The sequence below is a fragment of the Nuphar pumila genome, chromosome 7, assembly GCF_984573655.1.
Source record: "Nuphar pumila chromosome 7, dmNupPumi1.hap1.1, whole genome shotgun sequence".
Lineage (NCBI taxonomy): Eukaryota > Viridiplantae > Streptophyta > Magnoliopsida > Nymphaeales > Nymphaeaceae > Nuphar > Nuphar pumila.
The window spans coordinates 41630142-41655634 of record NC_143255.1 but is presented as its reverse complement, the minus strand read 5'-3'; the positions used below and the strand labels follow the sequence as shown (position 1 = coordinate 41655634).

Here is a 25493-nt window from a genome sequence, read left to right as displayed (position 1 = left end):
TGGACGGACTCGGCCCCGGTGCGTTGACCGAGTCCGACACTCGGTTGACCATGTCCGCCCCGTGTCCGAAGCCGCACCCGTGTCGGGGCATGTCGACGCAGGTGCGTCGACCTTATAGCCAAGTCCGCATGACTTAGACAGTATGTAGGCAATATGTTATACAGCCTTTGCCTTTAAAGAGTATTTTGGTCTTGTAAATACAGAGAGAGAGAGAGAGAGAGAGAGAGAGACTCACAGGATGTTACATAACACGGTGGCTTTTAAGACTAATGGTAGGAATTCTAATAAGTTTATAAAGGATGGACATTGGAGAACCCCTCACAATCTCAAACTAAAAAATGTATCTTTTTTAAATTTTACTTAATTACTCATGGTGAAACATTTAATGCAAGGATGTGAAAGTTTTCCTGAGCACCTGCGTTGAGAAAGAGAAGAGAGAGAGAGAGAGAGGGAGAGAGAGATCGATTACGGCTGTCACAATTTCAGTAATACGAAATCGTGACCTAAACTTGTGTATTTAAGTTTACATTACAGTATGGGTCCGGGTCTGGTGTATCCAGACTCGATAAATGTAAAAAGAGTTACATGGTCTTTACATGGATCGGTTACATGGATCGGGTCAGATCCTTTGCACCTTTTTCACCCCCCCTCAAGTTGATTATGGTTTTGAACCATGAACAACTTGATTTTAAGCATCCAAAAGTGGTCATTGGTTAACCCTTTGGTAAATATGTCTGCAACTTGTCTTTCAGTGCTGACAAACTCAGGCTCAATCTCTTTTTCTTCAACCTTCTGTCTCACAAAGTGTTAGTCGATCTCAATGTGCTTGGCACGACTGTGATGTACTGGATTGAATGACATGTTGATAGCACTTTGATTGTCACAGAGCAAGGTAGTGTGGGAGATCTTTTCTCCTACTTCAGTTAAAAGATGCCTGATCCATGTGACTTCGGCAGTGGCAGCAGCCATGGATCTATATTCAGCCTCAGTGCTTGATCTAGCGATAACTTTTTGTTTTCTACTGCTCCAAGAGACTAAATTTCTTCCAATGAAGACACAATATCCTGATGTAGATCTTCGTTCGTCAGGATCTCCTGCCCAGTCTGCATCACAATATACAGTAATTTTGTGCTCGTCTTGGCCATATGACTGTGGTAAATATATCAATCCATCCCCAATAGTCCCTTTCAGATATCTAAGGATCCTCTTGATTGCTTCCATATGTCCAATACGTGGCGCATGCATAAATTGAGACACTTGATTGACTGAATAAACAATATCATGTCTAGTGAATGTGAGGTATTGTAACATTCCTATTATGCTACGATACCTGGTGGGGTCATCACACAGATCTCCATCATGAGCGCTAAGTTTTTGATGAAGTACACTCGGAGTTCCCAGAGGTTTGCAGTCTTTCATGTCTGCCTTGCTGAGAACATCTACGGTGTACTTGTGTTGAGTGAGTGTCAAGCCATGAGCCTGGTTATCAACTTCTACACCAAGGAAATAGCGTAGAACTCCAAGATCTTTCATTTTGAACCTTTGACCTAATAAGTCTTTTATTTCTTGGATGTGGTCCGCAGAGTTTCCTGTGATGATAATATCATCGACATAAATTAATAATAGAATGGTCACAGGCGGGCTTTTAAAAATAAATAATGAGTGGTCCAGCATGAAACGTGAAAATCCATGATTCTGAATCTCTAGCGAGAAGCTATCAAACCAAGAGCGAGATGCTTGCTTCAGGCTGTAGATGGCTCTTTTTAGCTTGCATACATGGGTTTTACAATTTTGTTTTTGATATCCAGGGGGTTGTTCCATGTATACTTCCTCCTTCAAATTCCCATGTAAGAATGCATTTTTTACATCAAGCTGACTCAACTTCCATCCATGTTCAACAGTCAGGAAAATGATGATTCGAATCGTTCTCATTCTTACAACCGGACTAAAAGTCTCATCATAGTCTTGCCCTGCTTCTTGAGTGAATCATTTTGCTACAAGCCTTGCCTTATATCGTTCAATGGTTCCATCTGGCTTGTACTTGATTTTGTAGACCCATTTGCATCCGACAACATTTTTGTCAGGTGGTCTGGGAACAACTTCCCATGTTCCACATTCATGCAAGGCTTGCATTTCATCATTCATGGCTTCTACCCATTTCATAGAAGTGGCTGCCTGATAATACATGATGGGTTCTTCGTCCTTATTGATGGCAGTTAAAAACAGTTGAAGATCCAAGGAGAAGTTGTTATAACTAACCCACCTGTCAATAGGATGTCGTATGCGGTTTGATTTTCTGGCTGCAAGAGTATGAGAAGGTGCAGGATTGGCAACTGAGACATGATTTGAATGGCTTGATATCGGTCTTTGTCTAGAATAGACAATGCCTTTGTATCTGCCTGGTACTTCTTCTGCATTCTGTGACCTCAACGTCCCAGTGTTCTCAAACACCTCTCCTTCTTGTTGCACACAATCTGAGGAACATGCTTCATTGGAGCCAGCAAAAAGTTCTGAGCTCAGCCAAGGATAGTGAATTTCAGTTGGCATATTCGTTGTGTCAGCTCCATGATCAAAATTTTGTTCATCAAAGACAATGTTTCTTGAGGTTCTGATGCGTTTGTTGGTGGAATCATAACACCTATATCCTTTGTAGTCATCTGCATATCCCACAAATCTGCACTTTTGGGCCTTGTCTTGAAACTTATTTCTCAGAGACTGATCGATATGCACATAGAAGACACATCCAAAAACACGCAGATCATAATAACTAGGATGAGTTCCAAAAAGACAGTGATAAGGAGACTTATTTTCCAGAACAACCATAGGCAGTCTATTCATCACATGCACGGCATAATAGAAAGCTTTTGTCCATAGGTTGATGGGAAGATTGCTGTCATGAAGCATACTCATGGCACTTTCAACGATATGCTTGTGTTTTCGTTCAGCAATTCCATTTTGTTGAGGGGTGTGAGGACAGGACACCCTTCTTCATATTCTGTTATTTTGAAGAAAAGAAATAAAATCACGGGATGAGAATTCCCCACCTCCATCACATTGGAAAGATTGAATGGACTCAGAAAATTGATTTTTGACAAGGGAAAGAAAATTTTAAAACAAAGAGAAGACTTCCGACTTATTTTTTATGAAATATATCCAAGTGTATCGAGAATAGTTATCAACAAATATTAGATAGTATTTGCTTCCAGATCCAGAGGCAATTGGAGCAGGTCCCCATACATCAGAACAGATTATCTCAAAAGGTTTTGAAGTTCTCTTATTAATGGAATGAAAAGGCAATACATGACTCTTGCAGGAAAGACAACTGGAACATTTGTGACTGTTCTCATCCCTATTGAGACTTTCTTTTGGAATGAGATTATTAGATACAAGTTTCTCAATAAAATGACTCCCACAATGTGCTAACCGACTATGCCATAAGAATGGCTTATTACATTCAGAAATACTAAAAACATTAGCAGAAGAGGATGAACACGACTCTAATGAGGGCTTTGAATTCAGGTGGACAGGACGAACAACATGACAAGGAGCTTCTTCAAAGACATACATATTGCCTCGTCTCTTTCCTTCAGCGAATGTTTCCCTCGTGCGTAGGTCCTTGACCTACACAGAGAAGGGAGTGAATTCAACTGAAGCATTATTATCATCAATAAGTTTGGAAACGGAGACAATATTTTTCTTAATGTCAGGAGCATGAAGAACGTCAGAAAGAGTAAGAGTGGAATATGACATGGGAATGACAATTTTTCCAACATGAGAAACAGGATGGTGGGATCCATCTCCAGTGACAATCTTACTTTTTCCAAAATAAGGAATGGGATTAGAAATCTTACCTTCATCACCTGTCATATGAGTCGTTGCCCCTGAGTCGACAAACCAAGTGCCTTCATCACTCTACTTCAATTTCAACTCTGACAAGGCAGATATCAGCAGATCTTTAATCTCTCCACTATTTGAGAACTTCCTTTTGTTTTCTGTTTGTGGACCCTTTCCTTTATTTTCTGGATTATGCCAACAATTCGTCTTGATATGCCCCTTTTTGTTACAAAGGAAGCAAGTAGGAATGGATCTTGATCCCTGCGCATGAGCTAACGTATTTGGAGTGGGAAGCAGACCACGCCCTCCGTGTCCACTTCGCCCTTGTCCTCCTCGTCCTCTACCATAAGTCACTCCTGTGGCAAAAACTTCCTGAGAATTTGTGTGAATGTGAGATTCCTCAGAGAACCCTTTCAGAGTCATCTCATACTGAATCAATTTTGCTCGCAACTCATCAAAGGTAGGAAGGGCAGGGAGACACAATAGTGAAGTGACGATCATATTGTAGTCGGATCCCAATCCACTCAGAGTCTGTTGTACCATATCACTGTCACTCACCGCGCATCCTATAACTGCAAATTGGTCTGTGATAGTCTTCATCTTGTTCAGATATTCCATGATAGTCATGGAATCTTTTCTCAGCATTTGAAATTCCCTCTTGAGAAAAATCATTCGTGCCTGCGAAACTTGTGAATATGTTTGAACCAATTTTTCCCAAAGTTGCAGAGCAGTACAATTGTCGAGAATTGCAACAAGGACCTCTTGGGACAAGGTGAAAGTGATATATGCAACCACTGACTGATCTTTCCTTTCCCAGTTGAGGTAATCTACATTCTTGACATACACAATTGAACTTACTCCTTTGTCGTCTTTTTCCTCTCTCGTAACAAATTCGAGTGGAGCGGGAGTGGTTCCATCAAGGTGACCTAAGAGACCTTGACTCCTTATAAAAGGAATAATTTGTCTCTTCCAAATCAAGAAGTTTGAGGTAGTTAACTTTTCAGAAACGAGTTGAGTGAGAAAACTTGAAGAAAGATTGGATGAAGAGGAATGAAGATCCATGAAGAAAAGAGTTTTAACAAAAAAAAAAAAACTTTTTGTGTTACCAGAGTATCCACAGAGTGCTCAGTCTGCAGCCAGAGAGGTTTGTTGATCGTCTTCCCTTTTTTTTTTGACGATTGAGAAACTCAAAAAAAATTGGCGACCAGAGGCTGTCAGAAGAAGGACTGAGTTTCCTCTTCTACCTTTTGTAAGGTCGGATATTTAAGCAATGAGAAAAAAAAAATTCAGACTGTATTTTCAATGTGGAAGCAATGAGAAAAGGAAAAAATCAGACTGTATTTTCAATGTGGATCCCACTCGTAACAGTCAAAAGAAATATGATACGAGAAAAGACAAAAGAGAGCAAAAGGAATGAGAGTCGAATCAAAAGAGGATGTCACATAGTAGGCTGGACATCAAAAGGGTTTAGAATCCCAAATTTGATGTTGCAGGTCTGCCCGAAATGCACGATCAGACTTGGATATCCAGTCCAGTAGAAGAAGGGATACGCAGAAAAGAGAAGAAGGGATACGCAGAAAAAAAATTTGAATGGGTTATAATTTAATCTTAGTGTTTCACGTGAAACAGGACATTCACGTGAAACGAGCTTTTCCCTTTCTTTGATGTATAGGGTTATCGTGAACCAGGATTCACGTGAACTCTTCGTGAACAGCTTAGGGATTCACGTGAGGCGTGAATCCACTAAAAAGAAAAGAAAAGACTGAAAAAAAAACAGAAAAGGGAGAAAACGAGAGATGGAGATTGGGAATGGAGGTAGAGAAAAAGAAATCTGAAGGAGAAAAGAAGATGAGAGATGAACGAATCCTCAAACCTTTGATCTGTCGCACCTTTGGAATCCTCTTCAACCCCTAGATGGGGATCTAGGCTTTGATACCATGAAAGTTTTCCTTTGCACCTGCGTTGAGAAAGAGAAGAGAGAGAGAGAGGGAGAGAAAGATTGATTACAGCTGTCACGATTTCAGTAATACGAAATCGTGACCTAAACTTGTGTATTTAAGTTTACATTACAGTATGGGTCCGGGTCTGGTGTATCCAGACCCGATAAATGTAAAAAGAGTTACATGGTCTTTACATGGATCGGGTCAGATCCTTTGCACCTTTTTCAGGATGACTATGGTATTTCAAAACTGATAGGGGCAAAATAACATCCAGGAACACCTGTACTGATCATGGCATAATGGCAAACTTGTTAACATCAACTAAGGCTGTGGAAGTCAACAACACCCAAACGCACATGTGAAAAAACTGGAAAATTACCATAATCTTGCAGAACCTATGTCACATGACACTTCACTTAGCATGCATACCCCGTATTGACACAACACAATATGACACTCGGACTGGTTGCACACAAAATCAAATTGAGAGGTTCATTAATATTAAAAATGTCCATTATAGATAGCAAATTTAAAAAGTGCTTTCACCCTACAGCAGCAGCTTCAATTCTTGTAGATGCTACTTGTGGAACATGGTGGTTAAAGGGCCTTCCCTTCCATCCCTCATCAAGATAGGGCCTTTTGGAATATAAATCAACTACCCATCATTAATGTGCATGTTATTGATTTCATAAGACTCACAACTGTACTGTAATAGACTAGCCAAATTTTACTTATAAATTACCAATATCCTGGAAATTAACTTCATTTTTGCAACTGAAGATGCACTAAGTGCTGCTAAAAACAACACAGACAGGAACTCTTTTTTAAGAGAAATGTTGAATATCACTAAAGTTTCCCATGTGCAAAAAGATAAAAGTAGGGACTGTACAACATTATGCTTAGCCACATCTACATTAAGGGTACCCTCTAAAAACCACAGATAAATTTATGGCCATATTTAATATCTTCTTTCAAATGATACGTTACAGCCACACTTGATTGCAGGGATGGCATTTTGATCATACTCGGTCCATGCAGTTCTAGATCAGAACCTCCATTGCATCTCCTCTACATTTGCATCTTCAAGTGGTCTAAATCATAATCATCAGAATTGGTACTTACAACTTCTCACCTTGACATTGAAAAAAGAATTCACCTTGGCAATTTCTTTGGAGAAATAAATAACTTTTGAGGGAAGATCTTAGGAAGGTGGCAGCTTCAAAGAGAAGAAAAACACAGACAAGAAAAGAAAAAGAGATACTTATTTTTTAATAATATAAATAAATATACAATACTTAAAAATAATGAATTAAGTAAATCATTTAAATTGAAAATTTAATTGTTGCAATATTATTGAAATCGTTGATTTTTTTTATAAAAAATCATAGAATACCTTTAATATTACTTTATTAATTTAACTATACGTTACACCCATTTTTCCTACTCTCAATTGGATATCCACAGTAGCTCTTTTACACAACTCTCAAATTTGTTTAATAGCTTTCTAGCTCCCAAGATCTCTTTCAAGGTCCTACATTTCCTTACAACCACCTCATGACTCCAAAGGTAGCATAGGTATCTCCAGCAGGCTTCAACAGTCTACCATCACAGAGGCATTGAACCTTAATTTGGAATGACCACTATAAAAGAATGGTTTAATTACAAGGTCTATAAAACCTCAAATGTAGCATGACCTAATCTAATGTAACATTCGTACTTCAAGATGCCAATGTTCCTGTGTTGAAGCCTGTACTTCTAGGTGTTAGAGCCAAACAGTTGTTTCCATAAATGCCTATGCATTCATGGAACTTTGTGTTTCCTCAGAAGCCACTTTTGAAGATAAAAAAAATAGGTGCTTCCGAAGCCAGCTTCCCATGCTTTGAGAACCATGCCTCAAATGACATGAAAATCCTGATTTTAACATGCAAGTACCTACATTGAAAAGCAATACATTTCTAGAAATAACGATTTTTATTCTTATGGAAAGCAAACCATAGTTACTCTAATGGCTGAGCTTGAGGTATTATGGCAACCCATTTCTATAATTAATCTTAACACATGAAGCATTCATTTTTAGGCTCCATACTCCATAGCCTTTAGGCAATCCCTTTATTAGTCACAACAGGAGTGTTCAAAATCTTCTTGCCATTATAAGGAGAGCATGCACATGGGAGAAAGGAGGTTGGATGCAGGTTTTATTGATTTCCTCTTCATCGGCCACTAGCATGTCACATGGCAAATCAGAACAATGTCCAGCCAGCCACCATCCTCCTCTAAGCTGCTCATCCAATTAGCATGGTCATGTCGCACAATGTTTTAAGAACTAACCTACCTACTCTCATGTCTAAGGTGATGCAACCTTATCTTCCATATTTATTTAAATTCAGAACAGCATGTTGTGCCACTTTGAGGAAATATGTAAAGGACCAGATAAGCAAAACTAGCAAGACATTTCTCAGGTATAGATAAAATTAACCCAAGAATTTAATTTATAATGCATATGAATTACTTATGTAGAGGACAGAATAAACTAAAAGCATTCAATACTTGAGGAAATTTTGTTGGCAATCCCAAGATTCTCTATTCAAATCTGAGATAAATATCTGGCAAATCTGAGATACGGGTTACGCTACGCTTTTTACAACCTTGGTCTTATACAGCTCATAGAGACATAAATGCTTCATATGTGATTTTATGGTTGTATTGTGTGCAATTCATCATTGTTTCATGTGTTATGTTTTTTTATAATTTTTAATAGTTTTTCTGATATTTTTTTAATTTAAAAAAACTATTAAAAAATTATGATTTTTTATGATACACTACTATACGTATCTAACTTTGGGCCCAACCGATATAGGTAATGATATGCTACTTACAACATTGCTTTCTATTGGTCTTCTACCATGAAATACATACCCGTGAATAAGGGAATTAAAACAGCAACATACATAAGACAACACTTATCATAACCTAATGTAAAGACAAAAGGCTAATAAAGTAAGCATGATGCAAACTGTCCAGAATAATTTGTCATATCATACCGATTCTATGAACTTAAGATGCTTCAAAACTTCATCAGTACTGAGCTCCTGTAACAGAAAAAGCATATTAGCAAAGGATATTTGAACATGTACCATTCTCAGAGTAAAACTTCTCAAAGACAATATTGTCAACATATGCAATACTTTCTATTGTCAACAACATAAGCTACTTGAAAAAAATTAACAAAATGACCATACACAATACTCTAAGAACCCATAGTGGTAGGATGTTCTATCAAATAGCATGTTTTTCTAAAACTTGAATGATTTTTTTAATACAATGGACATATGCAATAGAAAACAAATCTCCAATGAGAAGACTCATCTTGCACAAAAGTATTATGTTTTTTTAACCACATGCTTCGTGCATGAAAACTACAACTTTGTCACATTCATACTGTTTTTAATCCTTTATCACAATAATGCGGGGGTAAGCATTGATACCAAATTTTAGATCCATTAGTAATAATTAACCGAGATGACATATTGACCAAGATACTTAGATCAGAGACACAGACCACATTTGGCATCATATGACAATTTTTTTTCAGACTTCTCCCTTGATCTACAGAGATGCTGGTTTAGATAATAATGATCTTATTGAGAATCACAATAGTGGTTCTTTAGAATTGTCTTCTATTAATAACCACTTCATAGAAAACCCTTCTCAAAATATTCAAGTTTATGCCCGACGGATACATGGAGACCAAACATGTGCTTTTGAAAATGATTCTTAAGACCTTTCAATAAATGAAACACCTAGTCAAGATGTGTCTCTAGAGAACACCACTTAGAAAATCTTATAGAACTTCCCATCCACCACATCAATGTGTCCTACTAAACTTTCTCACCAAATTATAGGACATGACTACTAGCTATTCTCACCCTCTCATTATAATGAAGCCAAAAGTAGAACTCATTGAGTTGAAGCTATGAATGTAGAATTAGAAGCTCTTCGAAAGACCCATACTTGGAAAATAGTGTTTTTGCTTTTAGAAAAAAAACTCGTAGGTTGCATGTGGGCGTTTAAGGTTAACACTAAAAGTGATAAAACTCTGAAAAGATACAAGGCTAGATTAGTTGCCAAAGGTTACAAGAATATAAAATTGATTACGAATAAACCTTTGCATATATAGCTAGGATGACTAGTGTTAGAACTCTCATAGTTGTTGCATCCATTAAAAAATCACTTATTTACCAATTAGATGTAAAAAATGCTTTATTAAATAGTGATCTTAGTGAAGAAGTATACATGGGTCTTCCACCGAGATTTAATATTGAAAAGGAAAAAATTTTAAAACTAAGAAAGCCGTTATATGATCTTAAACAAGCCCCTAAGGCTTCCTATGACAGATTTAGTAATGTTATGATAAGTTTGGGTTTTCGGTCTTGTTATACTAACACTACTTTCTTTGTTAAAAATACAAATACAGATATTGTGATATTGTTACTGTATGTAGATGATATGATAATTACATGAAGTGATAAAAAGGTTGTTAATCAAATAAAAATGTTTCAAAAAAAATTTGATATGTCTAATTTGGGTTTTATGAGATATTTTCTAGGTATTGAGGTCGCCTATTCTCTCAGAGCCTGTATTCTGTCATAAATGAAACTGGCAGCTTACATTTGTACTAAGTCAGGGATTTCAGATGTTAAGAAGGCGGAGACTCCTGAAGTTGTCAATGCAAAGTTTAAAGCTTGAAGATGGGACATTGCTAGAAAATCCCACACCATATAGACAATTGATTGGATCTCTCATATATATGTCCATTACCAGACCCTACATAGTTCATGTCGTTCATGCAGGTCGCCAATTTCAGCATGCTCCTACGATTGTACACATGAATGCAATGTTAAGGATTATTAGATATATTAAGAACTAAATAAGCAAAGGAATTTTCTTATCTTTATCCTCTTTAGATTTGCTTGCTTAAACTGATGTTGACTGGAGAAAATCCTAATGATAAAATCTCAACTACGGGATTTTTTTTTTCTAAGAGATTCTCTAATTTCGTGAAGATGCAAGAAGCAACAAAAATTGCCTTTGTCCTCAACCGAAGCTGAATATTGTGTGATGACTATGACAACAATAGAGCTTGTTTGGCTAAGACGTTTTCTCGGAGATATGGGAGTAATCATCTCAAAGCCTTCAAAGATATGTTGTGATAATAAAAGTGCAATCTACATTGTGAGCAACCACACCTTCCATGAGCGAACCAAACACATTGAGATGGATTGTCATTATGTACATGACGAATATATGAGAAAAACTATTGAGTTGATGTATGTTACATTGAAGTACCAGATTGTAGATTTCTTCACTAAAGCTCTTCCTGCACCTTGGTTTATTTTTCTCCTTAACAAACTTTCGGTAATTTCACCGTAAGTTTGAAAGGGGATGTTAATATATATATTTACTGTTATAAACAGATTTGTCATAGGTAATGCCCTACAAGGGCATTTTCATCTTTTTAATTTATTTAATAGTTGTTGTCCACTAGGGACAGATTTGTATTTTTTTATTTATGTTCTGTCACTTTCATATTGTAAAGGGGCTCTTTGGTCATTTGGACCATAGAGCTGTTGGGAGCACCCATCAGCTCTATTGAGAACTCCCTTCTCTCTTGTAGCCTATTTAAAGGGGATGTTTTGTCCCTATTCTTTAATGCTTTTGCTTAAGCATTTTGTTCAATAAAGATATATTTTTTTACATTCTGTTATAGCCATTGTTGGCTCCAGTATTGTCCCATGGTAGACTTGTGCATGTGCACTTTGTGTTTGTGATCTTGTAAGCCCTTAGAGGTTCTTGTTTTGTATTTCTGTATATTTCCTTACAGTAACCAGATGCTGAATTAGAAACTTTAGGTTTGCAATCATGGGCTTACCAACTCTAGCTAATTTGTTGAACATCCCAAGATGAAACTTCAACTCAAAGTTTGCTGTAGAAAATGAAATAAATGATACAGAATAAATATAAGAGAAATATGCTCCATTCAAACAGAATTAAAAAAATTTAGTTCCATCCTGTCTATGTGTCTATGATAGTATGAACATCATTGACCAACGCACAATAGAACATTATGTCAATATCCACAAGTTCTAATAAGTGAAACATATTTTCCAAGTTGCAATGTCAACCATAATAAAGTTAAATAAAAAGCATAGAAAGAGATGTAAAAGTCAGCATCATATTCAATATTTACGAGGTAAATATTCACCTGAGGCACCGCACAATCAGCATGACCTGTATCCCATAAGACAGCAGAAAAGCATTCCCAGTCACGTGTTTGAACTTCAAAAAGTGGAGCCCTTTCATTTAATATGGCAAAATGTCAAATACACCAGCCTTCCCATTGCAAAGAAAAGCAGACAGTCCAGTTTCTCAACAATAAATTCTACAGTCCTACCTCAAATTGAGAAAAACAAAACTGTACCACAAATCACTAATTTATCAAGAGGGCTTGTTCTATACAACCCAGATGACATCAAACTTGTTATCCATAAAGGACCACAGTCAAAGACACTGGTCCACCAAAAAGTGTAAACCAAAATTATAAGTTTAACAAATAATAGGATGGCTATCTATCTGCAGGTAAAAACAGATAGTGCACACAGACAGAATATAACAGTAGATTACTTGCCCATTCATCATATATAAAAATTTAGTAGCATGACAAACTAAGTCCCTTGACTATTTTTTTTTCACAAAAGAGGCATGTTGCCCCAGTGACAGAATATGTAAGGCCAATTCAAGTTGCGTACAATGTAGACACTAGTGCTAGTGATATTTTCAAAATATCGCATTTAAAATTTTCTTAAATAAAACAAGAGAAAACATCGCAATATTTTCAAATGACAGTTATATTGGATATAATATGACGATATCATGATCACATCAAGATCTAAAAAACTTCTGTTTTCTTTCTTTCTATAACTTTAGCATATATCCCTCTTATTCTTTTTCAAATTTTGAAAACTTTTCTAATTTATCTTTATATTTTTAGGCTAAATAATATTAAAAATATTAATTTTGTATTATTTTTATAATCTATACCAATGTTGTAATTACTATGGGGAATCTCGATACGATATGCACTCGTATCGCAATACAAGCGTATATCGTATTTGTATTGTATCGACCGTACGATACATCCATGTATCGTATCGTACCGGATGATACAGGGTCGATGCACTTAAAAAAAGATCGAATCATAATTTTTCAGTTTTGGGTTTTAAAGACCTCTTGAGGGCCGACTCCCTCATTTGTGTAGAAGCCATTAGAAATGTATCCATGCACCCTACGACTCATGAGAACGATTTGGGGGTCGATCCGTGCACAAGAGAGAGGGTTTTTGCGGTTTGTTCAAGTAAGAGTGCATTTTCACAATTTTTCACTCAAAAAAGTGGGTTATGATCTATGTCACATGAGTGCGGGTGCGGGCGCGGGGATTCGGCACTTCCAAAAAACCCGGGTGCGGGGGTGCGGCAGGGGCAAAAATGTAATATATATATATATATATATATATATATATATATATATATATATATATATATATATATATATATATATATATATAGTGTATATGTATAAATGTATGGTAGCTGTTAAGGTCCATGACATTTATGCCCAACTTACTTTTTACCATTTTTTTATCTTATATGGTTGTCCCCAAAGATGATTGTGAAGCCTGATTCATTGCTTTTGCCCTTGCAGGAAGGGGGGTCCGGGGGCTCCCCCCGGCACGGATCGACCCATTTCATAGGGCAAAAAATTAAAAAAAAAATCCAAAAAAAATGGACAAAAATGACCCTGGGTGCGGTCAACGCATCCAAGGTCGGGTTGACCGCACCCGGTGCCGCACCCGCGTCGAGTCGCGTCGACGCGGGTGCGGCACCCTGCTAGCCGAATCCCTGTGTCATAGGTTATGATAAAAAAAACTTATTATTTGCTTCTTATTGAGCTTTTTTGGGAGAAAATGACATCAAATGATTCGGCATGACACGGGGCATTCAAGTAACGAGTAAAAACCGATTGAAAATCGAGTGCAACTATTGCCATATTGTTTTTTCGAATGGTATCTCTTGGTTGAAACATCATTCAATCGGGACACATCACAATGTTGCAGCTTGCACGTCAAAAAATTTGTCGAATGCCACCGTGAAATGGCAATGCCGGCAATTACTCACTGGTCTAAAAGAAAAATGACAAGAAAAAGAAATGAGTGAGGCAAAAATGGGATGTGTAGCCCAAAGATGACGAATATGAGCTCCCTACTTCTGATCTTACAACTCCTAGCATAGCATCAAAAGTAGGAAGTTCTGCAGCGAAGAAAAAAGGTGTGGCTAGTGCCAGTAGTAGTGTCGCAGACACAAAAGAAGAGAATGAGAAAGAGTAGGAGGAAGTTCATCGAGAGAAAGTAGAACTAGAGGCTCTATTAGATGTTTTTTTTCTCCTAGAACTGCCCATGGGACGCAACCTGATATTCGTACTACTATGACTCCTACATTTAATCGAGGTGGCGAATGTCACGATTGAAAGATGGTTATATGATATCTGCATTCTTTTGAATACAACAAATTCTTTTCATTTTCAGGTCATGACAGATGCCATAACCAGTATCGGGCTGGGATATAAAATGCCTTCATATTATGCTTTGAAAGAAAAAAAATTAGATACTAATGTGAATGAAGTGAATGCGTATTGTGATAAGATGAGGCAGTCATGGAGAAAAACTAAACTGAGTGTAGCATCATGGCAGATGAAGTGAATGCATCATGCCCCAAAGGAATTATGTTTTTGAAGTCAATTGATCTCTTTGATACACCCAAGATAACACATGTATTGCTCAGGGTATTTGATTAGGTTGTGGAAGATGTTCAACTTCAAAATATTGTTAAATTCATTACTGATAATGCAGCAAATTATATGGCAACAAGTAAATAATTGACAAAGAATTATGGGTTTTTCTTTTGAACCCCATGTGATACCCATTGCATAAACCACATGCTTGAGAATATTGGCAACATGGATGAGATAAAGCACACAATTGAATGCTGCCAAAAAGTTACTAAATTTATTTACAATCATGCATAGATTTTGAACTTGATGAGAAAGTACACTAGTGGTGCTAAGTTGATTTGTAGTGCAGTTACTAGATTTGCTAAGATTTTTTTATAGTATAAAGTCTAGTAAAGAATAGAATTGTACTAAAAAAAATATTTTCATAAGATGAGTGAAATGCATATCCCTACGCACAAGTCAATAGAAATTGCAAATATTGTAGTCAGAAGTGAATTATGGGATTTATGCGTGAAGTTGTTGAAAATCATTATACTTTTGGTGAAGGTGCTTTGATTGGTTGTCAGTGAAGACAGACAAGCTATCTCCAATACGAAATCACACCACGATGTGTTCAGGTAATTTATTTTATCTATTTCAATTTTAATTTAGTTATAATGTTTTGTATGATTGTATATGTTATTGTCTTATTGATTTCTTATTTTCATATTTTTTTCAGACATGTGGTGGACCAAGTTTGGAAGCGATGTTCCAAAATTAAGAGCTTTTATGTTCCAAACGTGTAGTGCAAGTGAATGCGAGATAAATTGGAGTGTCTTGGAGCAAATACATACAAAACAAAGAAATAGATTGGAACACAAATGCTCAATTACCTCATCTACGTTCGCTATAACTTACGATTAAGGCAAAGGTATATAAATTTACAATGTTTATTTGTCATTTTCATGTGTTTATTTAAAGTTTTTTATACTATACAAAACCCAACTAATTTTAAATTTGTTATCATCTTTTTAGGCAACTAGAAAAGTTATCATCAAGGACGCACAAAGAGCAATTTAATCCCATTAATTTAGAAATTTTTGATGCATTGGATGCATTGATTTAAGAAGAAGCAAGCATTCTAAATGAAGAGAACATTCAGTGGACAAACGTGGGAGGAGCTCAGGACGTAGATGATGAAGAGCATATTAATATATATATATATATATATATATATATATTATAAAACCTGTAAAATTTGGATATTATTAATAAATAAATAATGCATCTTTATCTTTGAGTTAGAAATGTGTTTCTATAGTTCAAATCTCATTTATTGGTGTTTAAATACTCAATTACTCATTTCTGACTAACAAGGGTAAAATAGATATTTTTAAAACTATTTTAGATATTTAACAATCAATTATATTACTTCTGATCAAAACATGTTTTTAAAAGTTTTATAAAATATTTGTGTGATATCATTGAATTTTGGAATTTACTAGATGAATTTAACAAGTTAAAAATCTTAATTTTTAGCAAATAGGCATTTTGGTTATTTTAATCAAAAGTGCTATTTAAAATATTTAATCTATATTTTGCAGTAACCATATTTGGTGAGATGGAGATGTTGGTGTATGCAACATTTTCTGTTCAGCATTTAATATTTATTGGTGGTTCACCCCATCTTTATGGATTTTTGAGGATTTCATATTTTAAGAGCTTTTAGCATTTTCGACCACGCACCAAGTATTCGGTGCATTGTTGCTTGAGCGGTCTTTGCGGATTTCGAAACTCTTTGATCTTTTGGGTTTCGATTTGTTGTTCTTCACATTATTAAAGTAGGTTTCTTTAACTAAACTTCTAAAGAGCATGTTTAAACACTAATTGCATAAGCATGATGTTGTGCTAAATTTTCACTGAATTGCAAATACAAGTTATGCGCACACACCGCACGTAGTTGTGGATATCTAGGGGTGCTATATTTGCCTATATGTTTAATCAATTTGATTGCAGGATATACTAAAAAAGTGATACTTACGCTAAGTATCAAAACATCTATAAGCCAATGTGCATTGAATGCAATGCAATGCGAAATGCAAATCGAGTAAATGGCCGTGATAGTTGTGCAAATGCATCACCCAATAAATTTATTTTTATTGTATGCAACACTTTCCTACTCACACACACCACTTAGTTGTGGATATCTAGGACTGTTGTGATTGTAGTTTGGAGATCATGCTGAGCATGATTTGAATGTATGGAAATAGAAGTGATTTTTTTGTCGTAGTTCGAACATCATGCTTGTCATGATTTTAGATAACGGAATATAAAATATGTATGTTGTAGGTACATGTTTGAGAATGTATTTATGTAAACGAATATTGCATAAATTGATGTGTATAACATGACCATATTGAATACTAGTGTAAAATAATAATTGTGTAATCATACACGAAAGCATGAGCGATAAAATCATGTTCATGATAGGATTATGCAAATACCGTTATGCATGGACTGATACGTCTTGTGCTCTCATGAACGAACCATGATTTGTGTGAATGCTATTAATATATGTATATATACTATGCGTGAGACACATTATGCATGAAATGTTTGCTTTACATATTGATTTATGCGGTGAAACAATGCATATATGACTTGAATCATATGTGCATAACTCGAACTACGTCGGAGTTACGTATGTTATGAAATATACATGTTCACGTATGCATGCATAGAACTCATATTTTGTTTACGCATGCTTCGAGGTTCAATTTACGAAATGCAATGTTCGTTACGGCGATGATATAATGTGTCGGATAATATGCTTTTGTATGATATGATTTAAATGTCACGTGATATGAAATTATGAATGTATGTGATAAATGTTTAAGTTCAATAGTAAACTATGGTTCATGAAACTTTGGTTAACTATGTAATTTTATAATTTAAGTGTCATATGAACTAATGTATGATGTGATGCATAATGATTGTATACATGCTTGTGCCCATGTTAGTAGCTATGGACCTTGAAAGTGGTTAATTGTATTGATGCATGTATCACAATAATTTTCACTGAATATAATACTTGTTCAAGAACTGTTCTCAAAGGATTCTATGTGAGGGCGTGCATGACTACATCAGGTAATCCAGCTAGAACGGTAAGTCTCTGTGAGGAAGTGCATTGTCCAAGACCAGGCAGACCATCTGTCTAGGGCGGTAACTCCATGTGAGGTTGTATATTTCCTAGACCAGGAGATCCGGCGTTGATCTTGTAAATATTTATATGATTAAATGAAATGTTATAATGAATTATGATGATCTTCTGAGTTGATTGAGATAGCCAGTTATGAATCTATAGATTTGGCTTTTCTGTTGTAGCATGATTATATAATGAACTCAAATGTGAGAATCAGATCCTTATTAATTTTAGATCTTTATATGAGGTTATAATTGTGACGCTTGTGTTAGCGTATAGGTGAATGACACATCATGCCTATAAATGACTAGTTTTGACTTATTAGGTGAATGATACATCACGCTTACATAGTTTCATTGCAAATGATTGCATTATGATCGTCTGAGTGAATATATCATACCTACGTATCATGATTAATGTGTATCATGAATATCTAACTAAATTACTTAGAAGGTATATGTGTATGTTTCACGTTGAAATGGTCAAATGTGATTTGACTTATTATTTATAAAAATTATGAATGCATATGAAAATGATGCAATGATCTGAATGTCTTACAAGTATATATATTTATGCGATGACTTGTACGACTTGAACGCATATAGATTATGCTTTATTATATAAGTTAAGGATGAATACAATATTAAGTGAGGAAATGTTTTTAAATGCTTTATGTTCGAATGCTTGAAATGAATTACTCATAAGACGTTCCTTTGTCTATCACTTGACAATTGATGAATAATATATCATGTCTTTACCTTTAAATGCTCGATATGTTTTCTTATAGTTTAAGTTTAGGTTGCTTTACCAAACTTTAGCGAGTCTGACCCCATTTTATGGGGGAGAGGTAATTGTAAGAAAGTGAAAAATGCACTACAACAAATGTCTCTCAACAAATTCTCACAAATACACCACAAGAACCACAAGGGTTTACAAAGAGAATTCAAGAATACACACTACCCGAAAAGGGTATACAACATGAAAAATAAATAACTTTATTGAGTTGGGATAAAAATCCCACACAAGAAATGGATTTACAAGGGGAATAGCCCCATATTTATAGAGAGGTAGAGAGGAGCCTTAAGGGAGCTGTTGGACTCCCCAACAGCTCTATTAGAGCCATTGAGGGGTCCAACGGCTCCTTTGGATTTACCTTTTTGACTAGTCAAAAAGGTAAAGGCCAAATCAATCCAATGAGAGATTGGTTTGGCTAATCCTAGTTGTATTTCAACTAGAACTAATTAAACTAAAAATCCCAACTAGAAAGGAGATAAAACATTACATGTCTATGAGATTACATATGAGATATTATATAAGATTACATGTTTTAACAGTAATGCAGGTAAAGTATGATGAGTAGTTGGAGCGAAGGACTGATGGAGCTGTATTTTCGAGGACCCACTCTTACCTTGCGATCTTGGTAGACATGATCTTTTCGTTTTAAGGACTTGATCACGTAAAGACTGAACTATTGTTTTTATACTCTGATTTAAAATAAAATTAAAATTCTTCATATTTTTGTCCTATATTGTATGTGGTTTGAAATGTGTATATCCCGTATATTTTGATTTGATTGTTAGATTTAGTGTAACTCCGCTCAAAGTCTTAACCGTTTTTGAAAATTGTTTCCGCATTATAAGATCTGATTTACTTATACTTATCAAAAAAAATTGGTCTCAAAATTTTAATATGTGAACAATAATTAAGGTTAAAATTTTAAGGGTGTTATTATATATATATATATACTTTAAGTCAACCATGGTTGTCTTGGACTAGCTATTGGAAGCTAATCCAATGACTAGAAATCTAGCTAGTCAAACTAGTTCCAACAGTCGGTGTGGTTTCCTTTTTACTCTCTAATCTCTTCTTTCATCTCTCTTCTCCTATAAATATGTGAGTGTCTATGCATATTGAGAGTGGGAGAATATTGGTTAGGTTCTTTATGAGTGTTATGAGTGTTTTGTAGTGAGGTTCTTTGTATTTTGAATTTTTTTTTTGTATTTTTTGAATTTCATTCTTAATAAAATTATTCATTGATAATACTTATGTTTCATTTTTATTTTTTATAGTGAGCTTGTATTCAAATATATTATATTTTGGTTCTTGGTGTTCATTCCGAAGTGCATCGGGATCCATGTTATTTTCATGAGAGACCCCACCTACATTGGAGATGATGTGAATGTTGAAGGAGAAGAAGAAGATAATGATAATGATTAGTGGTATAATTTTAAAAAAAAATAAAAAACTTGGTTATTGTTTCATGTGTTATTTTTAAAAAACTTGGTTATGATGTCTTATGCAACTCATAGAGACATAAATGTTTCATAAGTGATTTTATGATTGTATTTTATGCAATTCATCATTGGTTCATGTGTTATGATTTTTTTAGAATTTTTGCTAATTTTTTTTATTTTTCATAATTTTTTAAAAAATTTACAAATTTTTATTAAAAATTTATAAGTTTTTACGATACAATCTTATTTTGGACCCAACCGATATGGGTAACTATATGATACTTACTCTAATGAAATATGCGAAAATACAAAACAAAGGCCTCTAAGGGCTTTACATGATCGTAAACACAAATTGCACATATACAAGTCCAACTAAGGGACAATCAAAGAACACTAAGGCACTACACAAGCACTAAGTGCATATAAGACATAAAAGAATAAAAAAACACAAAAATATAAAAAATATACATTTTATTGATCATGAATGCTTAAGAAAAGCATTAGAAAATGAAAGGGGAACAAAGCCCATATTTATACCCAACAACTCTATTGACTAGTCAACTCTAGGTTGACTAGTAAAAAAAAAAACTCAACAACTCTATTTGGTATTTGACTAAATAGTCCTTATAAAAACATAAAAGGACAAAAAAATAATAAAGTAAAAGTACTAATGTGCCCCTAATGAGCACATCATATTACAAGGACTAAAATGACCAAAATACCTCTAATGGGTATTTACCTATTACAACATTATAAATAAAATATATATACATATATATATATATATATACATACATATATATATAACTTGACACTCCCCCTTAAACTTATGGTGTGATATACCAAAAATTTTAAAATACAAAAAGAATTAACGGGAAGGATCAAAGTCTTCAAGTGTCTTCATTGGAAGTCTCTATCTTTATGTCGCATTAGAGAATCTTGCTAATACAAGTTTCTGAATGTCTTCATTGGTGATTTCCCCAAACGCTTTCATCGGCTATCTTCATCTTCATGATATAATGCATCAAAGATATTTCTTTCTTAATCTATCGCATCTTTAAGAACCTATATAGAGAACAAAATAAAGGTTCCAACTACACAAAGGAAAATATTTTAACCCAATAGTTATAAAGTTTTTAAAATAAATATATTTTTGAACAGGTGAAACATTAGATAATCATTGAGAGATAAGAGGAGCATACCTCAAGGATAAATTTTTATGAAATCAAATCATAAACCCAAAATCAACATATTTTTTTCAAGAAAAACATAAATATTGATTATAAGAGAATTTAATCACTAAAGGACATATAAATCATAAAGAAGAGATAAACAATTATGTATAAATAATATCTCAAGCATTTTTAGAAAAGCATTTCAAATGAAATAACAAATCATCACTAACAACATGCATATAAAATATAACAATTCAAAAAAGCCCTCAAGAAAGGAAGACATCAACAAAAGAAAAAATAATTAAATTCATGCATACAACAATGTGAACAAGATAATTAATATGAAACACATATATCCAACATACAATTAAAGCATATTTAATGCACGCAATCTCACAAATCACAATCCATTAGGATTCATTCACACCAACCTAGAATGAGTTTAAGTACAAAGGACCAAACATCAATCTTAAAATATATATATATATATATATATTATTAATGAAATGCACATAAGATGCATTAAATTTTATCAATAAACATTTTTCCATACAAGTAGAAAAAGTTTAAAAATTGTATGGAGAGATTTTAAAAATCCCAATCAACAAAGGGAATGATATTTGCAAATTTCAATAATAGTTCGACCACTACAAGCTACACCTCACTCGACCTCCAAACCTCAAAAATCAAGTATATCAATTACTAGAACAAGAGCATAATCACAATACCTAATGGGCTAAAAAACATAAAAAGTGTTAATAACCAACATCTCTTGTCTACATAAAATGACACTTAAACAAAAGGCATAACAAGAGAAAATACAAGACGTAGAGAGCTTGTAATGAAAACAAACTAATGCCATCAAGAAAAATAAGAATAATGATTTTAACACTCTTTCAAAACTCCACGGGTCTAAAAACATAACTACTATCACAGTAAAATCAAGATATCAAACATCCAATATTATAACAATGGCCACACAAACAAATGAGTGTTAAAACACACTCATAAAAACTGAGGTCAATCACATGCCAGTTAGATACATACCTATACTAACAAGATGACATGAGGTGCATATAGAACTTACCCCCAACGACTAAATCAGATTTTCAACAACAATAAGTTCAAAGGCCAATCAACTATCAATCAGACCCAAGGCAAATGACATCTCACTCATAACCCATGAGAATCTAGATTGATAAGATGACATAAGATGCACACATAACTCACCTCAATGGCTAACCATGACTCCACAACCTCGAGGTGAACAAGAAACAAATGAGTGATACAACACACTCATAGAATTAGAGGTCAATCAACAGTCCGTCAGAACCAAATCATTTGGAAATCTATACTGACAAGTAGACAGAAGTGCACACATAACTCACCTCAATAACTAACTCTGGTCCCACAACATAGAAGTGCATATAATTCACATCGATAAGACCAAAAAAATAATAATGGATGTATCGAAAGAAGAGTGATAAACTTACAAAACCAAATAAGAAAAACCTTGAAAGACACATTCCAAGGAACAAGAACTGATAAGATAAAAAAATTCAAGTCGAGGAAATCCTCAAATAACACAATTATAGAGTCTTTAATCATGAACCAAAATGTCCACAAATATTAAGTGGATAAACAAAAAAAAAAGTGCTTTTTAAGGAACATTCTCACAAAACCCACAAAGGGCTACACAAGAAGTCTCACAATATAAAAAATGATATTTTATTGAATATCATAAGTATATAATAGAAACATAACACTTACAACTCATGTGAGGTATCATGATGCAAAGTTTTAGTAAAAACATGCAATCATAATAAAATGTTCACCAATGAGACTCTTCAGTTACGAACAAAAATGTCAATCAATAATGGACAATTACTAAAGTGAACCACGAGGGAAACACTTATAACACCCACAAAGGGAAAACACAAAGAAGGTTCTCTCATAATTCTCAAATTAATATTTATCAAAATTAAGTATGCAAAAAAGCATAATATTTAAATATCATGCAAAACATGTAAGATAATGTTCATTAAAGAACCATGAGACTAAAAAATAACACAATCACAAGGAGCACAAAGGGCCAACAAAAGAAACACCTAATAACATAACTATTTTTAATAATTTTTAAAAAAGAACATATTTAAAAGGCATTTATAAAAGTGAATAATTTTCATAAGAAATCATTGTCAATACCATTGCCACGAATAGATAATCTCATTCATCATGTAAGCCAATCACAAGTGCACAAGGATCATATGTCAATATAAAAATTATTTATTTAAATTTTAAAAATAGCAAGGTATCCATGATCACTAAGATCCTAACCATATATAATTTTTAATACTTCATAAAATATTTTATGTTTCACATAAAAATATATCAAAGACAAAAGGAAAAAGAAAATTTCAAACACAAGTTAAGCAAAATCTCATAAAATCATACTTGTGAATGACACAAAACCATTTTAAAATAAATATTTCAAATTATTTTCAAAATATTTGACATTTTTTCAAAACAAACCAAAACAAATTTCAATACAACAATAAATATGAACATGATTTGACATTTGTCTCTATGATATGTACGAATAAAGCGTCTAAATGCCAACAACACATGCTCAAAAATTACTAAATCATATACATACATTTTAAATAAGGCGAGTTCAAAAACATTTAATATTCAAACTAGATCTCATAGAAGCATACACATATATCATTTCACAAGATCAAACAAATATTATAAACCTTATAAAACTTTTAATAAAAATAAAACCAACAATAATTTGAAAAGCATTTAGAGATTTTATTTTTTAATAAAAATAACAAATAATTTTTCAAAGAGAAGAAAAAATGAGTGTTTTCTTATGCATAATGCATGGGATAGATAACTCAAATAACACTAAATATTTAATATACATATCAGGTCAAGATTTTCCTTGAATCTAAGTTACACAACGATCACAAATCCTTCACAAAGCACGAACTCGAACCAAAGAATCCCAAGACCCAAAAAAAAACAAAATACCAAGAAAGATTTTTTGGCTCTGATACCATGTAATGAAATATGTGAAAATACAAAACAAATGCTTCTAAAGGCTTACAACATACACACAAAGTGCACATGCACATACACAAATCCAACTAAGGGACAATCCAAGAGCACTAAGGCACTACACAAGCACTAATTAAAAGAAGAACACAAGAATATAAAAAATCTATATTTTATTGAGCATGAATGCTGAAGAAAAGCATTAGAAAATGAAAGGGAATAAAAGCCCCTATTTATACACATTCAAGAGAGAGGAAGACCTCAATAGAGTTGTTAGACTGTTCCAACAGCTATAAATATAGTTGTTGAACGGTTACAACAACTCTATTGACTAGTCAACTCTATGTTGATTAGTCAAAAAAAAACCCAACAACTCTATTTGGTATTTGACCAAATAGTCTCTATAAAAACAAAAAAGGACAAAAAAAAATAAAGTTAAAGTACTAATGTGCCCTTAATGGCACAGTCTACAAAAATGAGTGAAATGACCAAAATACCCCTAATGGTTATTTACCTATTACATCATAATAAATAAAATATATATACATATATGTATATATGTATATATGTATATATGTACAATATGAACAAAAAATAAATATATATATATATACATACATGTACAACTTAGCACTTACAACCTTGATTTATACTAATTTTTTAAATCCCAAGATTTTTTCAAGAAAACCAGTTTCTTAAAATCTATCTAGAAAAACACTTTCCATAGCCATGATCAATAATCATGAATATTATGCATGTATACATGTGAACTTGCTTATAGTGCAACCATCAAAGAAGAAGAATTTAGTAAATTTATTTAAATATATCATGCATGTCAAGAGATAGATTGCTCAAATAGTTTTTTTTCCATAAGCTACTGAAGAATTTATGCAATTGCTTTCAGAAAGGCCTAACAACTCTATGAAATTTTGAACTAAATATTTCATGTACTGATTTCCAGGCAGACATCACAAACAGCTTGATGGCAATTGTCATGTCAAATTTTAGTTCGGTGTAACATGGACTCTTCTAAAAGGGCAACGCACCCGTGTCACACTCACATCCATGCGGGTGTGACACTTGGACACAGCTTCTACATTTTCAAGTGCAGTCAACTGCACAAGGGTCCATTTTTGTCCAAAACTGGACTCAGTTAACCCTGACCAAGTACAGTTTTATCTATAGCACACACACACACACACACACACACACACACACACACACA

At 34.1% G+C, this 25493-nt stretch overlaps 1 protein-coding gene across 2 annotated transcripts in view; it reads right to left on the bottom strand.

Annotated features, from left to right (window-relative positions):
* The window catches only part of LOC149832046 (uncharacterized), a 30518-nt gene that overhangs the window by 707 nt on the left and 4318 nt on the right, over positions 1–25493 (bottom strand). For both annotated transcript variants that reach the window (XM_090014286.1, XM_090014287.1), the window contains 2 exons: positions 12037–12127; positions 8816–8863 (listed from right to left, as the gene is read on the bottom strand). In XM_090014286.1, coding sequence (XP_089870412.1) covers positions 8816–8863; positions 12037–12127 — 139 coding nt within the window. The remainder of the gene's footprint in view (positions 1–8815; positions 8864–12036; positions 12128–25493) is intronic.